General features: G+C 34.7%; 2 protein-coding genes across 2 annotated transcripts in view; both read right to left on the bottom strand.

Annotated features, from left to right (window-relative positions):
- LOC113360991 (ataxin-7-like protein 3) overlaps positions 1-953 on the bottom strand; it is a 2,420-nt gene extending 1,467 nt beyond the window's left edge. Inside the window, exons 1-2 of the mRNA XM_026604389.1 lie at positions 690-953; positions 464-588 (exon numbers count right to left, since the gene is read on the bottom strand). Coding sequence (XP_026460174.1) covers positions 464-502 — 39 coding nt within the window. The 5' untranslated portion in view covers positions 503-588; positions 690-953. The remainder of the gene's footprint in view (positions 1-463; positions 589-689) is intronic.
- A 3,888-nt stretch (positions 954-4,841) lies between these two features.
- On the bottom strand, positions 4,842-7,475 carry LOC113359097. Its single transcript, XM_026602785.1, has 3 exons — positions 6,501-7,475; positions 5,971-6,368; positions 4,842-5,868 (listed from the first exon to the last, which is right to left on the bottom strand). The coding sequence occupies exons 1-3, from the start codon at positions 7,473-7,475 to the stop codon at positions 4,842-4,844; spliced, it is 2,400 nt and encodes a 799-aa protein (XP_026458570.1).
- Positions 7,476-17,463: the final 9,988 nt, after the last annotated feature.

Below are 17,463 nucleotides of genomic sequence, written 5' to 3'. Positions count from 1 at the left end.
AAAAAAAAAAAACCAACAACAAGGTATCCGAAGAATTTCTCTTTTTTCTTCAATGAACAACCTTCTAATCTGCCAATTAAGCAGATTACAACCCCAAGTAGACTATACATTTCCACAATTCATCAGCCAACTCCTACATACTAATAGACATGATTCATCAGCCTCTTCTTCTAGTTAAGTTACATGAAACATACAATGCGAAGAAACTCATATAAGCTCCCTTGTAAGTACACGAAATTCATCCATTCAAAAACCTATAATCTCCAGAAATGGCACTATAACAGTTAAAATTCAAGTTCACAAAACGCTAATAATCCCTAAACTTATAAAATTAGTCCCTCTAAAGGGAGAATTGCACTATTGAACAACGAAAAATCAAAACAACATTTACATCAGTGAGCATATATAGATGGTTTTAACATTGAGAAATGCTAATTTTAGGGTTTTCCATTTAAAATTTTACCTGAGTATGAGACGGGTTCTCATCATTTGGATCGGACATGTATTCGTCAATGAAGTTTGATAAGTTCTTCTATCTATCTGCAACCACTCCTTCACTAAAACCTTGAATATGATCTCCAGAAAATGCTGTTTCAGATCAAAACGAAAACTAATAAGAAATGTGTGAATCGAGATTAGAAGAAGAGAGCAATTAGGTGATAACTAACAGAGATTGAGAGAGGACTTACATCAATTAAAAGAGAGATGGGTCAATTCGCCTTGGATATGGGATGAATTTTATTTTCACAGGAAGGAAGGGGGAAAAGATTTTGGGTTTCTTCTTCTTTTGTTAACCTATTTCACTCGGGTACTTATTCAGAGACTCACCAGCTAAGTGCTCTTGAAAATTGGGTTGAGTAAAAAATGGATACTCTGTTAGGATATCAGAAGCAAATCATTTTGCCTCACATACAATTAGCGCGTTTGGATACGAGAAGCATAAATCAGAAAGCAAAATTGTTTTGTTTTACAAAAATTTAGACCTTTCAATTTCTAAAAATCGTTCTGAAATAATATTATTAAACTAACTTCTAATTTTTCAACTTCCAAAAATTAAAATACAATCTATTATTGCCCAAACAAACTAATCTATGTAAATTTAAAAGTTAAAATGCAATCTAGTAGTGCCCAAACAAACTAAGCTATATGAATTTAAAAGTTTTCCTTCAAGTTGGGAGCCTAGTCAGCAACTTGCCAAACTATTCACAAGTTGGGAGCCTAGTTAGAAACTTGCCAAACTATCACGGATACATATTATATACATATACACTGCATGCAAATTTTTGTGATTTTCTCGGGTATACCAATTAAACGTGAGTTTACAAATTACAGAATTGGTCGGTCCATGAAAATAGAGTTTCCAACCTTGATGTGCAACACCATGAACTAAGGATAACAACGCTGAACCTTTTCTGAATCACCAGCTGATGTTTAGGAACCAGATAACCCATCACCCGCGGGGCATGGACCCATTTTCCGATAAAGGTATTAGCAGGACCCCCTGCACGGATGACAGTGATGGTTACAAGAATGACGGGGAAGTGAAGAGTACCCGACGACATTCAGGATAGGATGTAGACCTATCAGGCAGGGATAATCATTCCGGTTGGGACCTCTCCTAAATTATGTATTTAGGTATGAACTCCTATTTTTTAATGCATAAACTGCTTCTTTCGGTCTGGTTTGAACCAGAACGAAATGGATAGAGTTTGTTGTTGATTATGTTGCATACATAATATATATAATTTGTTTAAGCCATAACATCGTACTGTCCCGATGCCACTGTCATAAGTGAAAAAAAATGATTTAGTGTATGTCGAATTTTTTTTGTACCAAATTCATATTTCTAGAACGAATTTTTATACGTACTAATGTCGTTATAAGTTATCGTTGATTAAAGAATTGTTAACCGAATCTTTGTTGAACTTACATTTGGCTGAGACGAATACCAATACGCAAACGCATTCCTCCTTGAACTTTTCCCATAAGTAGAAGTGTTGACTAGGGTTTGGAGGTAATCCAATATTTTCACGATTATTTGAGATTTAGTGTTCAACCATTTTTTTCTACACAAAATTGGTTAAAAAGACCAAAATCAACAATTCCTGGGTGAAATGCAGAGTTAGATTTTGATACTGTTTAAATGGACAAAAATATAAAAACAGGCAGGATGTAACTAGTTTCATCGTGCCCATTTTCAAATATTTTTTCTTATTTTTAATTTACACAGGATGTATCCAGTTTCATCCTTGCTATTTTTTAAATTTAAGCTAGGATGAATCCAGTTTCATCCTTGCTATTTTTTTTTTCCATTTCACCCAAACTATTTTTTACTCATCCATTTGAACCGTGATTTAAAAATATTTGGACAAATGATCCATTTTTCGTTTTTTCTAAATAAATTGAATAAATAATCACAAAATTGGTTAAAAAGACCAAAACCAATAATTCCTGGGTGAAAAGGACACTTAGGTGTTGATATTGTTTAAATGGACAAAAATGTAAAAATAGCCAGGATGCATCCAGTTTCATCCTAGCTATTTTTTAAGTTTAAGCAAGGATGAATCTAGCTTCATCCTTGCTAAATTTTTTTTATCCATTTCACCCATACTAATTTTTACTCGTCCATTGGAACCATGTTTTAAAAATATTTGGACAAATGACCTATTTTCTGATAAATAATCTTTGATTATTTGTATTGTCCCTTATTTTTCTTTTTAGTGTGAGTGACAACTAAATTGGGTCTACTCAGACCCAATGCATACCAAGATGCCACCGAGAATTCTTGTTGGGGTAAAGACTTGAACCAGGTAATGATGGTGTTGTGGATAGAGGTGTAAAATGTACCAGTCCGGCACAACCCGGTACACGAAGTCGCGTGTTTCACGTGTCATGTGTCGTGTTGGGCTATGCCAACGACTTAAACGTGTTGTGTTGTATTGTGTTGTGCTTTACTAGTCAAAAACTAGGCACGGCACAGCCCACAAACACAGTAGGTAACGTGTTGTGTTGTGTCGTGATGGCACACGTGCTATAACAATTTGAGATTACTTAATGGTATGCATTAAGTCAGACATTATCACGGTATTTAAATAGACAACATGTGAATTAATGTTCTAGTCAAGTATATATATAGGTAATGAAATTGTAACAACGATATTTCCAAATATTTAAGTATTATATGTGTTGTTATAAAAATAAGCAGGTATAAAAGGTCAAAAACTAGAAAAAATGGTCTCTTTTGTAAAGTATACACAAAATGTGATGTATTATACCTTGTTATATTATGTATTTGTGCATGTTATGACGTGCTTTCTTAACGTGTTGTGCTGGGTTGGGCCACGTGCTAATCAGTGTCGCGTGCTGGGCTACTGTGCCTATTAATCAAACCCAGCACGTCCCATTTAACTAACGTGATGTGTCGTGCTGGGTTGGGTTGGGTTGTGCTCGTGCTGGCACAGTCCAATTTACACCTCTATCTGTGGAGTTCACCTTAATCACTAAATCCTTGTGGTAATTAATATGCAAGGAAGGTAGGTCCTGCAATGCTATGATTCTTCAACAAACTCAAGACAAAATTATTATTGAAGATTGTGAGGAGGACAGTGATAGGTATCCAAATTTTGATTTTTATAACATCTCTTATTTCATGTCATAAAGCCACCGTGAAAATTGAGAAATAACTCTCAGGGTTAAAATGGAATGGTAAAATCCTTAATAAGGGAAGTAATGAGAGCATGTGTAGAGGGCAAAAATTTGCTGCAGAAAACATCAGTTTTCTTGTTTGTGGTGGTAGCAGATGCATATGCCATGGTGTAGTTGACTTTTCTAGTTTCTGGAGTTGGATAGCCTTGCGTATATACTGTGCCTAAGCATGTATGCACCCCAGACATGCTTAGGCACTTCTCTTCTTAATTGTTTTTATTCCAATGAAATTTAACATTTCCCTTCAAAGAAAATATAATGGTTTTTGTTGCGACTTCCTTTACCCGGAAAGAATAAAATCTAGGACCTAGAAGGTCCATAAGATTGAAAGAATAAAATCTAGGACCTACATGGTTCAAAATATATATGTGAATCATTAAAAAAATGAAAAATTAGTTGAAAAACTATAATGTACCATTAGATTCCTGGGAAAAAAAAAATTATGATCCTCCTCTTATGCTCAAATCTGGTTATTTTTTGGTTAGATCTGTGCGAAGATTCCTTGTTTTATGTGTTACAATAACGCGGACTTTTTTTAGTAGATGTGAATACATAATAAGCATGGACACACGTGTTCATATAGAAAGATACAACTATGTATACATTTTAAGAATTAAACTAAAAGCAAATAAAAAATCAGAGAGAAAAAAATAGAAAATGGAAAGGCATGAAGATAAAGAGGAAGAAACAAGAAAACGATGGTAAAACTGAAACAAAAATGTGAAGAAAGAAGAAGAGAATGACAGCTTTGTGATTAGAAGTAGAAGATGGTTGAGAAATAAGGAGGCGAAAGATATAAAAGACTATGACCTAGAGTTTGGAAAAATAAAGAATATTACTGTATATTTGCACTTATCTTAACCTATATTAAGCCCAACTAATTAATAAATTAGACATTTTACTTTCCCAATAAGTAAAAATCTATTGAAAACTTGAGCCATCAAAAATTATATGGTGTACAAACTACGTGTGTGGTGCTCGGAGTATTTTTTTTTGAAGTTGCCATGTCGAAGTAGCTCATTGCACACAAGACACCAGCACCAGTATCGCGTCGTTGTAACATAACTTGTTTCTAATAATATGTTATCAATAATGTTATTTATCTAAATCTGTAATTAGTTTCCCTACAACTTAACCTAGTTGGTGACTATGGAAAAAGTACTAGGAGCATTAGATAAACCAAAAGGCATTACTAACAATTCATATAAGCCTTCCTTTGTCTTGAATGTTGTTTTCCACTCATCACCTTCACGGATACGAATTTGATGATATCCACTATGCAAATCAAGCTTAGTAAAGACTTTAGCACCAGAAAGCATATCAATCATGTCATCAATTCTTGGTATAGGAAATCTATATGGTATAATAATTCTGTTTAATGCTCTACATTCTATACACATACGATGACCGCCATTCTTTTTGTCTACTAAAAAGGCTGGACTAGCACAAGGACTTTTACTAAGTCTTATCAAACATTTTTGTAACAAATCATCAACCTGACCTTGTAAAATCTCATGTTCTTTAGGACTTAACCTATAATGAGGTTGATTAGGAATAAAAGTTCCAAGTATAAAGTCTATATGATGTTGTAGATCTCTCATTGGAGGCAAAACATTGGGTAACTCAGTAGGAAATAAGTCACTAAAAGAAGACAATAAAGGTTGTACCTTGTCTGGAATCTCCACCATTGGTTTATCAGCTTCATGAGAACTCAAAGAATGAGTTGGTTGTAAAGAATGAACAATGGTAGCAACTAATCCAGCTGTCTTATTATCTGTTGGTTCCTTGACTGAAGTAGAAGATTGTAAAGGCCATAAAACTTTAGTAAACCCTTCATGAAAAAAGGTATAAGTATTCTCATAGCAGTTATGAACATCACGAATATCATATTGCCATGGTCTTCCCAACAATAAACTTGCTTCAGTCATGTTAATAACATCGCACAAAGCATAATCTGAATATTCGTGGAAAGAAAATTTCACCAAACATTGATGATTAGTTTGCTGAGTGGAAGAGTTGTTTATCCAACCAATTGAATACGGCTTTGGATGAAGAGTAACAGGTAACCCAAGTTTCTCAACTAACTTTGCAGAAACATAGTTTTTTGTACTTCCACTGTCAATGATCATGGTGCAAAGCTTCTCTTCAATGAAACAATGAGATCTGAAAATATTATGTCTCTGAGTAGGACATGGTTCAGTGATTAAAACTGGGCGAATTACTCCAAGAAAATACGCATCCTAAGTCTCATGTTCTTGCAAATACTTAAACTCATCATCTCCTAATTTTTCATCTGCTGGTGTGTCTTCTTGAACTTCATTGATGTAAGCATGAAAATTTCGACAATCACTAGAAGTGTGGCCAGTTTGGTTGCACTTGTTACATTTATCCCCTCGAAACTTTGAATAAGGATTAGAGCCTTTAGATAAAGGAGGAAATTCTTGTGGAAATTGATTACCTCGAGTATTACGAACAAAATTTCGTTGTGGAGGAGCATGGGGTGTCTTAGCAGATGAAATATGCATTGTAGGAGCAGGTTCTGAAAGAATAGAAGTAGTTTGTTGTTGCTGATATGGTTGGTTTGAACTTCTGTCCTGTGGATCAACAAAGACAGTTGATCCCTGTGAAGATGGATCAACAACAACTGTTGAACCTTTTTCATCCTGGTAACCATAAGAGTTATATTTTCTGAAAGCTTTGTGAAAATGTTGATAAAGATCCTGTCTTGGAGTTGGTTGGAGAGAAGTATTGAGCAAACACCTTTCAACCTTAAGAGATTATTGTATTGCTTCAACCATATTAAAAGCTGATTGTGTCATCCCTTGTTGAATTAAATTATTCAACCCATCTATAAAGAATGCAACTAATTGTTCTTCAGTTTCCTTCAATTGGTTACGAGCAACCAAACCATAGAACTCAGCTACATATTCTTCAACCAATTTTGCTCCTTGGCGACAGTTTTGAAGTTTGAGAAATAGTTGCTGCTTATAATATTTTGGTAAAAACTTGGCTCGTAATAATTCTCTCATTCTTTTCCAAGTACGTATCGGAGGTTTATGATATTTATCTCGATCTTCGCACAGTGTTTCCCACCAAGTTGCAGCTCCACCTTTCAATTTATAGGCGACCAATTTTACTTTAGAAGAGTCAGGGACGTCCATGAAATTGAAAAAGGATTCGACTTCATAAAACCAATCCAGCAAACCTTCAATTTGTAAACCACCATGAAAACTAGGTATATCATCCTTTAACTTATATTCTGGTAGATTCCCGTAAGAATGTATATTAGAGTTTAATCTCTTTTCATCCGTCCATTTTTGAAACTCTTGTTCTTCGACTATATCATCGTCATCAAGGTTGATAGTCACATTAACTTGTTTGTTTGGAGTGTTTAGAAAACCTTCCACCGGCTCTGTATGTTGGATGATATGTGAAACATGGACTGGAATAGAGGTGTTTTGAACAAAAGAAGTCTCCTTAACTTTCTTTGTTTCATCATCTTCGTTTTCTCCTATCTTCTTTTCTCCATCTGTATCATCGACTAAATCAGGTATGTCTTCCTTTTCTAAACCAGTGTGTTTCAATATTTTGTTTATATATTCTCCATAGGATACCAACCTTTTTTCAATCGTTCCCAACTGCTTTGTAATACCATCTGTAATATTTTTGGTGTCAATTTTATTGGTGTCAATTTTATTGGTAGCAATAGAGATTTGAATATTTTTCAAAATTTCTGCGATTTCAGCTAGGGTAGGAGTGTTATCTGCCATTGAAAGAAAATTAGGTTTATGAATGTGTTTTTGCGGAAGATGTAAAGGATCTGTTTCTAGATAGAAATCTAAAACCTATGTATCTGATACCAACTAGTGTAACACACAACATGATATAGCAAACAAGTTGCTTGGGTTGTGAAGATAATTAAGTTCCGTCAGAAATTTAGCTAAAATCTGATACAAGGATCAAGATTCTAAAGGTTATAAAATTGATAATTGAATTGATATAATAATATTGATAATAAGATGTGTTCTCTAAACAAGAAAGCGTAGCCTTTAAATAGGTTCACAAGAACCGACTAAACAGAAAAGAAAAAGGAAATTGACGTAAACTAGGAAAGACAAAAGGCTTGAAAAGAAAGTAAGCTAAACAGAAACGCTGGATCAACTGTTATAGTTGATACGCGCACAAAGGATCAACAGTCATAGTTGATACTACCGTAAAGGATAAACAGTCATTGTTGATATACAACAATGGATCAACATAAAGAGTTGATACAGAGAAAGATGTACTACACCAGATACTGAAGTAAGCCATACCCTCGAGAGTCAGTCATCTGCTTTTGCTTTTAGTTTAAAAAATTCAAAAATTACTAATAGGGGTACCGAATTTCTTAGGGGTGTACCAACCCAAGGGCAATGGATTTTTCAATCTTACGTGTATTTTGGTACACCCGTAAGGAATTTGGTACCCAGCGTTAGCAGCCTTGAATATATTCATGACGCTCGCTCGTTTCTTTAAAATCATAAGAGATAAACTTGAAATCTGGTAAAACTGATGTTGTATTTCAGAACGGAAGACTCTTGTTCAATCTCTTCAACAAGCAAAACTGATATTTCAATACGAATGTATTTGATCTGACGGAAATTGATCTGACAAATGCTCAAGATTGACATGAAATATTTTAGTCCAACCAAAGTAATCAGCCTCCATTGATCGATGATACATATCTATCAAATGCGTATGTCCTTTACATTCACCAAAGTATTCAATTTCCCTTTGACAAGATCCCTCAGGTACCAGGGGCATTGGCATTGTCTTCATCAATTCTTGGTTAACATTGAAATGTTTGAAGTGTGTGGGCTTCCAACTCAAAACCAATTGGCTAAGAGTGGAGTGGCTCCATACCTTATATATTAAGATCTAGGCTAAGGAGTTAGCTATGTGGGACTATCTTATAGTTTCTCCAACATGAGAAAGGAAGAAGAGGAAAATAGATCTGTGAAAGAATACAGATGAAATTGAGATATTAAAGATGAGAATTGAAATTGAGGAACTGAATATAAGATTTTGTAAGAATGAAGATGAAGAAGAAGATCAGGAAAAACAAGATTTGATTTAGCAGAAAGAAGCGAGAAAGAATCGTTTTGTCTCTGATACCACTTCTTTAATTCAATATTTCGTTACAGGTATAAAATTTGTGGTGTTACAAAGCGAGTACATTCTATGAGCACAAGGTTTTCACTTGCATGTCATACATAGTTCATGTAATGAAGATCTTAATATGTATAAGTACTGTATAGTTGAGAATCAATTCCACGCAAAGTATTAGGTCTGTCTTGTGTCATTCTAACATTTACATCCCATCTACTTCGTAATCTCTTTAAGATTCAAAAGCACCATCAACAAAGAAAAAAAGTGAGAATAAGCTGGAGTAAACTGATAGACTTAACTCGAATGAAGTAATTGGTCCGACTATTTGTGGTTTGGTTGGTGTGCTCGTTTGATATTCAGATCAATGTAGTTGGGAAGCAAATCTTTTATATTTGTGTGTCGGAAATGCTTAAAAGTGAAGACGTTTAAATTTTTTGTATTTCCATAAACCAGTTTTGTGTCATGCCATTTGTACGTCTAAATCATATTTCATTGTTACATTTGATTTTCCTCGGTAATTTTATTTGTGTTTTTGTTTGAGATGACACAAAGAGAGAGTGGGACTTGCATCAAATTGCGACATTTTTAGGACTTCGAGAGACATCCATCACTGGCTTTTGATCAGGAGCGAGCAAGTTGCATGAAGGGGGAGTTTGCTTCCTATTTCACTCGGTCTTACGCATTATTTCAGTAAATTACACATTTTAGGATTCATAAAAAAATAAAAATATATATATATATATATATATATATATATATATATATATATATTTTATCATCTCACTTTTGTGATTGGCTTCTAACACGAGAGAACAAGAACATTATTACTTGTTGCATCCAAGCTTGCTCTTGACTATCTTGGTGTCTTGACTGCTAGCTACAAGTGTACTCAAATATCCGGTAGTCATGTCCTGTAAAAACCAAATTGTCGGGATTTTGTGGAAATTAAATGACAATTTCATCCAAGTGAATTCGATCAAGATCAATACAGATGGGGGCGGCTGGTGGATACTCTGGAGTTACAGGCCCAGGCTTCATAGTCAACGATTTAACTGCAAGAATTGTGTTGAGACTCGGGCCATGCTGCCTGATACCATCCAAAACGGCAACAAAACGGAATCAGCCAAAAGTGCAATTCGAACACGACTCAAAAGATCATCTACTTTTATAGTAAGTAGTTCGGAAAGTATAGTCTTATCATCTTACCGAAAATGAGTTAGCACAAGTTTTCCCCTTGCGCGTGCTCATACACGGTTCATGTAACTAAGAACTTAATATGAATAAGTAGTTGGGAATCGGTCTGACTTGCATTCGTACGAACATTCCCATTCGCACCGTCTTGCTAAACTTTTAAGATTTGAACCGATGCAACGAGAATAAACGGTAAGATGTTGGAGTAAACTGATAATTTTGACTCCATCACGGTTTATGAAAATTCCATACTAAGTAGATTGGTTTTCTTTTGGGTTTCTCATGAAAATCCCCATCATGTCACACACCGACAACAAACATTTTTCTTTTTGTATTCTTTTGCAATTTTAGATATCTGGATACCCCAAGGGGTCCAGAATTTATGAAAAGTCGCGGGTCTGCTAAGCTTTAATAACCGGGACAAACTTAATGGTCTAAATGTGGGATAATGAATCCATCTGATCGCTCCCCTCTTCGCTCCGCAATCAATCCCAATTGTATAATCATTATCCCCTCCCCCTGTTAAAATTATCTCACGTCTTGTCCAAAATATGGACCATCCCCTGCTGTCCTAGCTGTAGGAGGGTCGGTATTAATTAGACGTCTCCACCAGCAGGGGCAGAGCCAGCTCATTGCAAGGAATTATGAGTGCGAATTCGTGCACACTCCTTAACGAATGTGTATTTCACATTTCAATCGGTACCCTTGATTTAATTTAGGGAGTTATGTAACGAGGACCGTGATTCTAAACATAGAGGGTAATGGAACCATCAGTTAAATAAACAACCAATCAGAAGAATATGTGAAATATACACTCGTTAGAGGAGTGTGAACAAATTTGGACTCAGGGGTTGCACTTGTACCCCTACCCAGCTGGCACCAAAGCCCATTTTAAGCCCTATAAGAATTGTTTTTTTACAAATAAGCTTATTCTTGCATTTTTGTACCCCTAAAATTTTTGGTTGCATCTATAGTAAATTTTTACATCCCCTAAACCCCTTCCCATGATTCTTGGTTCCGCCCCTGTCCACCAGCCATTTCAGTAGTTCTAAGTAATTAACTTGTGGTGCTACAAGATGAGCACATTCAGTTAAAACAAGTTTTTTCACTTGTATTCTCATACATAGTTCATGTAACGAACATATCAATGTGTAAAAATAGATACCGATTCGGTGCAGCGTATGTTCTGTTAGTCTTGTTTCATTTTCATTTTAGCATTCTCATTCATTCTCCCATCAATTTTGCTGAACGTTTAAATTTCCATGTATGAGAAAAAAAAAAAAAAAAAAAAAACCCTCTAAATATCCAAAGTAGAGTTACAAAGAAAAAAGGTGAGATTGATGACTCTCGATGGTGATTACTAGTTCATAATATTGTCCGTCCGATGTATATTTTCCCTACAAGTCAAACCACATGCATGAACGCTTTTATTTGTAACAATCCGGAAAATACAGATTTTGATTGTTCTATATATAACTAGTGTCTTTCCCGTGCATTGCACGGGATTGAGTTAATTGATTTACTATTTGTGCCGAAAATGTAGAGATGGGTTTTACCTATTGCGTCAAAATGTGAGTATTGGCAGCTCGGACAGTTGTAGCCGTAACTGAAACAACTGGGGTGAAAATTTAGTCCCAACTAATTGGATTTTTACCGGCAGATGGACGAACAATCTTTTGCCAATCTCCAGCAAGCATTTTGAAGTTGACAACTGACGCATGGTTTACTGCATACGGTCTCAAGTGATCTTAGTAGTTAGTACGATAAATTTTACATTCGTACAAAACCCGCATTGTCAAACTTAAGGATTAAATCTCTTATAGATTATTGATACAATGATACTCATACTTTGCTCTTTTCGTATACATTGATGATGTCTCTTTGTCCATCGGAAAATAATATGCTTATTCCTTTGTTCTAAGAAATATATGGCCTGCAAAATCAATTCGAAAATTATACTTGCAACATTTTTCATCATGATACTAATAAAAGTGTACAAAATAATTAAGTCAAGTAGACATGTTATTACTCTGATCACAGTATGTACAAATGTATCACAGCTTTACGAAAAATAATTCTGGATACAATTACAACTGGTTTAAGTTTTTAACAGTCAAATGAGGACCAAATAAAAGGACATAACCTTTCCCAACTGTACACTAACAAAAATGGCTCAAATGAAATCAGCTGCTCATCGGATACAAACTGGTCTCCTAGATCAAAAATAAAATCAGAAATTATAGTGCAATAACAGTTGGATGGAATGAATATTTACCTGTGATACCACTAACAAATTGGAACATGCGTGACAGACTGTGCTGTCAATGGGTACCCATTACCCGGGTCCTAAAGTTGGACCCATTAGCTACTTAGGACCCGGCGGGTAATTACTCGATTAGACCCGAATTTAAACGGGTCCAAACGGGTAATACCCAATGAATACCCGCGGGTATCGGGTACCCGTTTATTCATTCTTTTATTCATGTTTTTAGCAAAATTATAAGTATTTTTTCTAGTTTTAGCTTTGATATTTTACTCATTTAAATTTTTTCTCTTACATTTAATCTTTATTTAGTACATTCATAAGAAATAATAATAATTTTTTATAAAAATTACTTAAATTCAAGCAAAAAAGAAAAATATATTAAGTTTTTGAGATTTTGTAAATAGTTTTCTTTAGACCCAATGGGTACCCGGAACCGACGGGTACCCGGGTATCTAAACGGGTCCGGTTCTGGGTCCACAAATTTAGGAACCGGACCCGGAATCGTTAGGAACCGGACCCGACCTTTATAAATAGGGTCCGGGTCTAATGATACCCGGGAAGACCCGGACCCGTTGACACCCCTAGTGACAGTACCATAGGGTAATAGAAGAGATTACCATACTACATATTGCTAACGTCTTTGGTGGTCATGAAATCCAACTCCTCTCATTTTGCCGTGACCCCGCTTTTACAGCGTAACAACTATACCTTCTAGAAAACCTTCGGCAAACTCCTAAAAGATCTATATATTTGAAAAGAGAACATTAATATTTTACAGATAACTTCTTATCAAATCTGTAATATTGGAAACTACCGAAACATTAATACTTAAGGAAAATCCAACACTGCATCTTTACAATCACCAACTAAATCCCATACCTCTATTTTTTTTCACAGTGAAAAGAACTAACGGCACCAGTGGCTCTGAGTACATACATGCTCAAATTGATTTTCTTATGTCCATCATTTTACAATGCAGGACTTCAGCGAGAAGTTGTACCCATTGATGATCACATTAGCAGCTGAGAAGCATAATGCACCAATAACTTACTAAAAACAATCCAGGTATCCGAAGAGGTTCATCTACTTTTTGTAGAGATTATACTCGTAACTTTTAGGGTAACAGGTATTTATATGATTGTTGCAACAGTTTTTATGAGTAATCACACTAACCATCATTCTGGTGCCTGCTCATCAGTTGCAATATAAACGGAAGCAAGTATTTAGCATGGATATTCATCCATGATGAATAGATGTAGATGGTTTTGTAGTTCTTACTTACCGTAGGCTAACGCCAATATAGCGGAAAAATACAATATATGTTCCCATGTTTTGGAAAATACAACATCATATAATCTTGTTGTTCGTCAGGAAAATATCATGAGCATTCACATAAGTGACTTGGTCAAATTGATGTAGACATATTTACATGCTTCTTTAGCAGTTTTGCTATTTGATAAGTTCATCCAAGAGTCCATTGATCAAAAATCCGACTGTAAGAAGTAAGCAGAACCATCATTAGCACTAAAAGTCTAAAACCAAAAAACAAAGACATTAATTATTTTCAACTTCTAACCTCTATTGAGGGACCCCCGTTCTTAAATCTTAAAAGAATAAAACCGGTACAGCACCAATTTATTTCAGCTTCACATAATAACACTGACATTGTAGTAATTTATTCCCAATTAACCACTTTTTTCTCTTTTTTCACACAGGTAGTTCTTGGTGTCACAGACACAGTAGAGCAGTTGTTAAAGCATAGTGTGGAGAACAAGTTATAGCTCATGGGACTTGAATGAACAATTGGTTAGCACGACGATTTCTCCCTGGACAGTGGCTAAAGAATTTTTAATACTCCCTCTGTTTTTGGAAAATTGATACGTTCACTTTTTCATTTTAGCCTAAAAATATGTCAAATTAAAAAAATAAAAGTATCTTTTTCCCAGAAACGGAAGGAGTATTAATTATTGTTAATTAATTTATTTTTTATTTGACAAAACAATAGTTCACGTCTATTCTCATACACGAATCAAACCGAAAACTAAGCTACAAACAGTAGGAAAGGAAAACTGCAGGCACAAAACAAACGACTTTCCACCACAAATTAGTATTGGCAAAGGAGTTGGCTGAAAATTCTATTTGATAAGCATAATAACCAACATATCTCCAAACCCATTGTAGAGCAGCCCCTCTAAGCCCGTTGGTGTATTGCTATATTTTACTAAAAGTCTTCAATAAACTCTGAAATGAGAAAGCAATAAAAATGTATCGAGCAACCTATTAACAATTTAAGTATTAGTTCAATTATTTTATAAGTGCATTACATTCTAAGTTGAGTTTATTCTTATAGATATCTTACATATGTTCACACCAACTACTAAGTACCGATAACTGGATCTGCAAGCTTATGTTTATACACTGGAATATCGTGTCCAGCTACCCTCACAGAGGCAGAAGTGAGACTCTTGTACTCTTGAGTTCATCTTTACCACTTGTTCCTTAAGGTAATTAAATTCATAAGAATATTATTGACTCAAGCATGAGTTCATTCCAAATCATAACTATATACCAAAGCCAACTAATAATAAATTGGTATGGCAAGAAATAAAAGATATACGGGTTTACCTTCAGCATCTTCTTTAAATGCAGTGATCTGTGAACAATGCAATTTCATTCTCCATCATTGAAGCTACATGCTGCATGATTTTTTTCCTCATTTTTCTACGATATATGAGCATTCCTTAATGGGTGACTTCTGGAGCTCTCTTGTAGGATCCTAAATGCTCAGTTCGGAACAGGCCACATTTTCCTACATTTTCATCATTTTTTTAAAATTATTATTCATATCGAAATTCTCAAATCCACAAACAACAAAACAGCCAAATGAAAAGACCAACCTAAGCTACTAAAATGGAGCTTCAAGTCGCCTATAAAGGAAAACAATTTTAATAACACCTGAAATGATTTAACACTACAACATTAGACCTGACACGTATACATGTTAGCTGAAGTTTATATAAATGTTTCACAGTAATTGGTTGGAGATCAATTGCAGCTATACTAATTCATGAAGTGCTGAAAATATTTCCTGAAAGTTTGGATGCCCTAGATGTGTATTGCTAGTGCATAAAAGACATAGAATAAAAGATTATATAGTAGCCAACACAAAGAGCTTGAGTAAACGTCATCAGAAAAATTAACCTTGATTTGGATTCTGATTGCATTAACAATAGTATGCCAACAATCTGAATAGCAAAACACAACCCACAGCACAAAAGCAACCCAAACCATCACAGTAAAACAACATTCACAGAAATTCAAACACATAAAACAATAGTATGCCAACACATAAAATTACCCTGAGATCTCCGGGCACCTTAGCAGTGAATGCTTCTGGAAAATCGAAAATACAATTATTAAGATAGATAATAATTGGAAACTCAATAAATAACAGTAGATGAAATTGCGGTAAAATTCTGTTGAGAGCCGAGACATTAAGATAGTTTTTTTCCCCTTAATTTTAAGAACTAATCCATGCGTAATAGCTTCAGTATGTGGTAATGCACCATGGTATAATTCAAAGATTTCAGAAGAATCCAGTTTATTTCCTAACTATAACCAATCCTTAAATATCTAACTTAATCATTTAGTAATTTGTGTAAGTTAGCACATATGTTTACATCAGAAATAAAACAAAAAAAATTGACATATATGTCATGGAAAGATTATTGAGTGCTAACCATCCGTTCAAGCATTGGATTGTTACAACAGCCCATTCAATATTTGACTTTTCTTGTTTCTGATTCCTAAACTCAAATTATAGGAAACTAACAGGTTGAGCAGTGAATATTACCTCAGTAGAGACTCCAACAATTTGTTCAGTGGTATTTCCGTAGAACGTAAAATTTTCTATGTTTGAGTTTGGCCTAAATTTCTATGTTGCCCTATACCAAAACCCAAAATATAAAATGTAAAATTCTTATTCGCTTTAAAAAAATCACTATCAACTGGGAAAATTAGAAGTAATGAGTGACAATATATATGAACTTAAAGACACTTTAAATTCAGGCATGAATCTGGAAACTTGTATAGAAAAGCTCCATTAATTTACTTATTATATATACACAAAGGACAACTGGAATTGAATAACTAAGGCCACTTACAAAAAAAAAAAAACAAAGTGAAAATGGTCTAGACAATCGCACCCTATTAGATTTTAATATCCCTTTTCAGACTGCTCACTGCATATTAGAGGTGGTCTTGAAGGTATAAAAAGCATCCACTCACACTGTAAGCTTGTAACGGGCAACCACTTTTCCTGTAAATGCATCTTCAATTCCTTTCGCTAATATTGTGTCATAACATCATTGTATATATTGTAGGTGAAGGAAAATAATTTTTAGATGCATCTGCAGCAACTTACATAAAAGAACATTTATATTGAATAATAATGTCGAGATGGTTTATCTTAAAATAGTACTCACATGAATATCCGTCATAAGAACATAAATCATGGGGCATGATGAACTTCACTTCATATCTGCGACATGTGACGCCAAAAAATGTTTTAAGAATCAACTTAATTATAGGCGACACTTCGACCTCGTGTCACAAACGCAGTTTCTGACAGTAAAAAATACTTGGAATTTTCATATTCTCGATCTTCATGAAGTTCTTAAGAAAAATTAGTGTCATAAGGATTAGATAGTAACCTGCAATAAATGAAGCCCGTATGGCGTTTGGGCATACACTATTGCAGAATGAGTGACGTTACATAATTTGAATAAGAAAGGAACATAGGCACAACCCAAACACATTTGTTAACATGCGATGCCAGACTTTACCTATGATCCGATGACTTATCTGTTACCCTCCAATCAGTGCCCCTTCGCACACTTGTTTTTGTACCTAAAAATGTTTATGACTTGAAGCACATCAAATGAAAATAATTGAATATTGGTGGCGTTGAGTTATCTTTAATTGCTACTAAATACTCTAATCCAGTCAAAGAAGTTAGTAATCACTCGATTCACTCCGGGCCACCGCATTTCCTCTTCTCTAATCCTAAAATTATAAGCTCTGTAAAACCAAAATGGTGATTGACATAAAATTGACCTCGTGATCTATGAATTAACGTAAATATTAAATCCGAA

Source organism: Papaver somniferum, chromosome 3 (assembly GCF_003573695.1).
Source record: "Papaver somniferum cultivar HN1 chromosome 3, ASM357369v1, whole genome shotgun sequence".
In the NCBI taxonomy this organism is placed as follows: Eukaryota; Viridiplantae; Streptophyta; class Magnoliopsida; order Ranunculales; family Papaveraceae; genus Papaver; species Papaver somniferum.
This window is presented reverse-complemented; position numbering and strand designations above follow the sequence as displayed.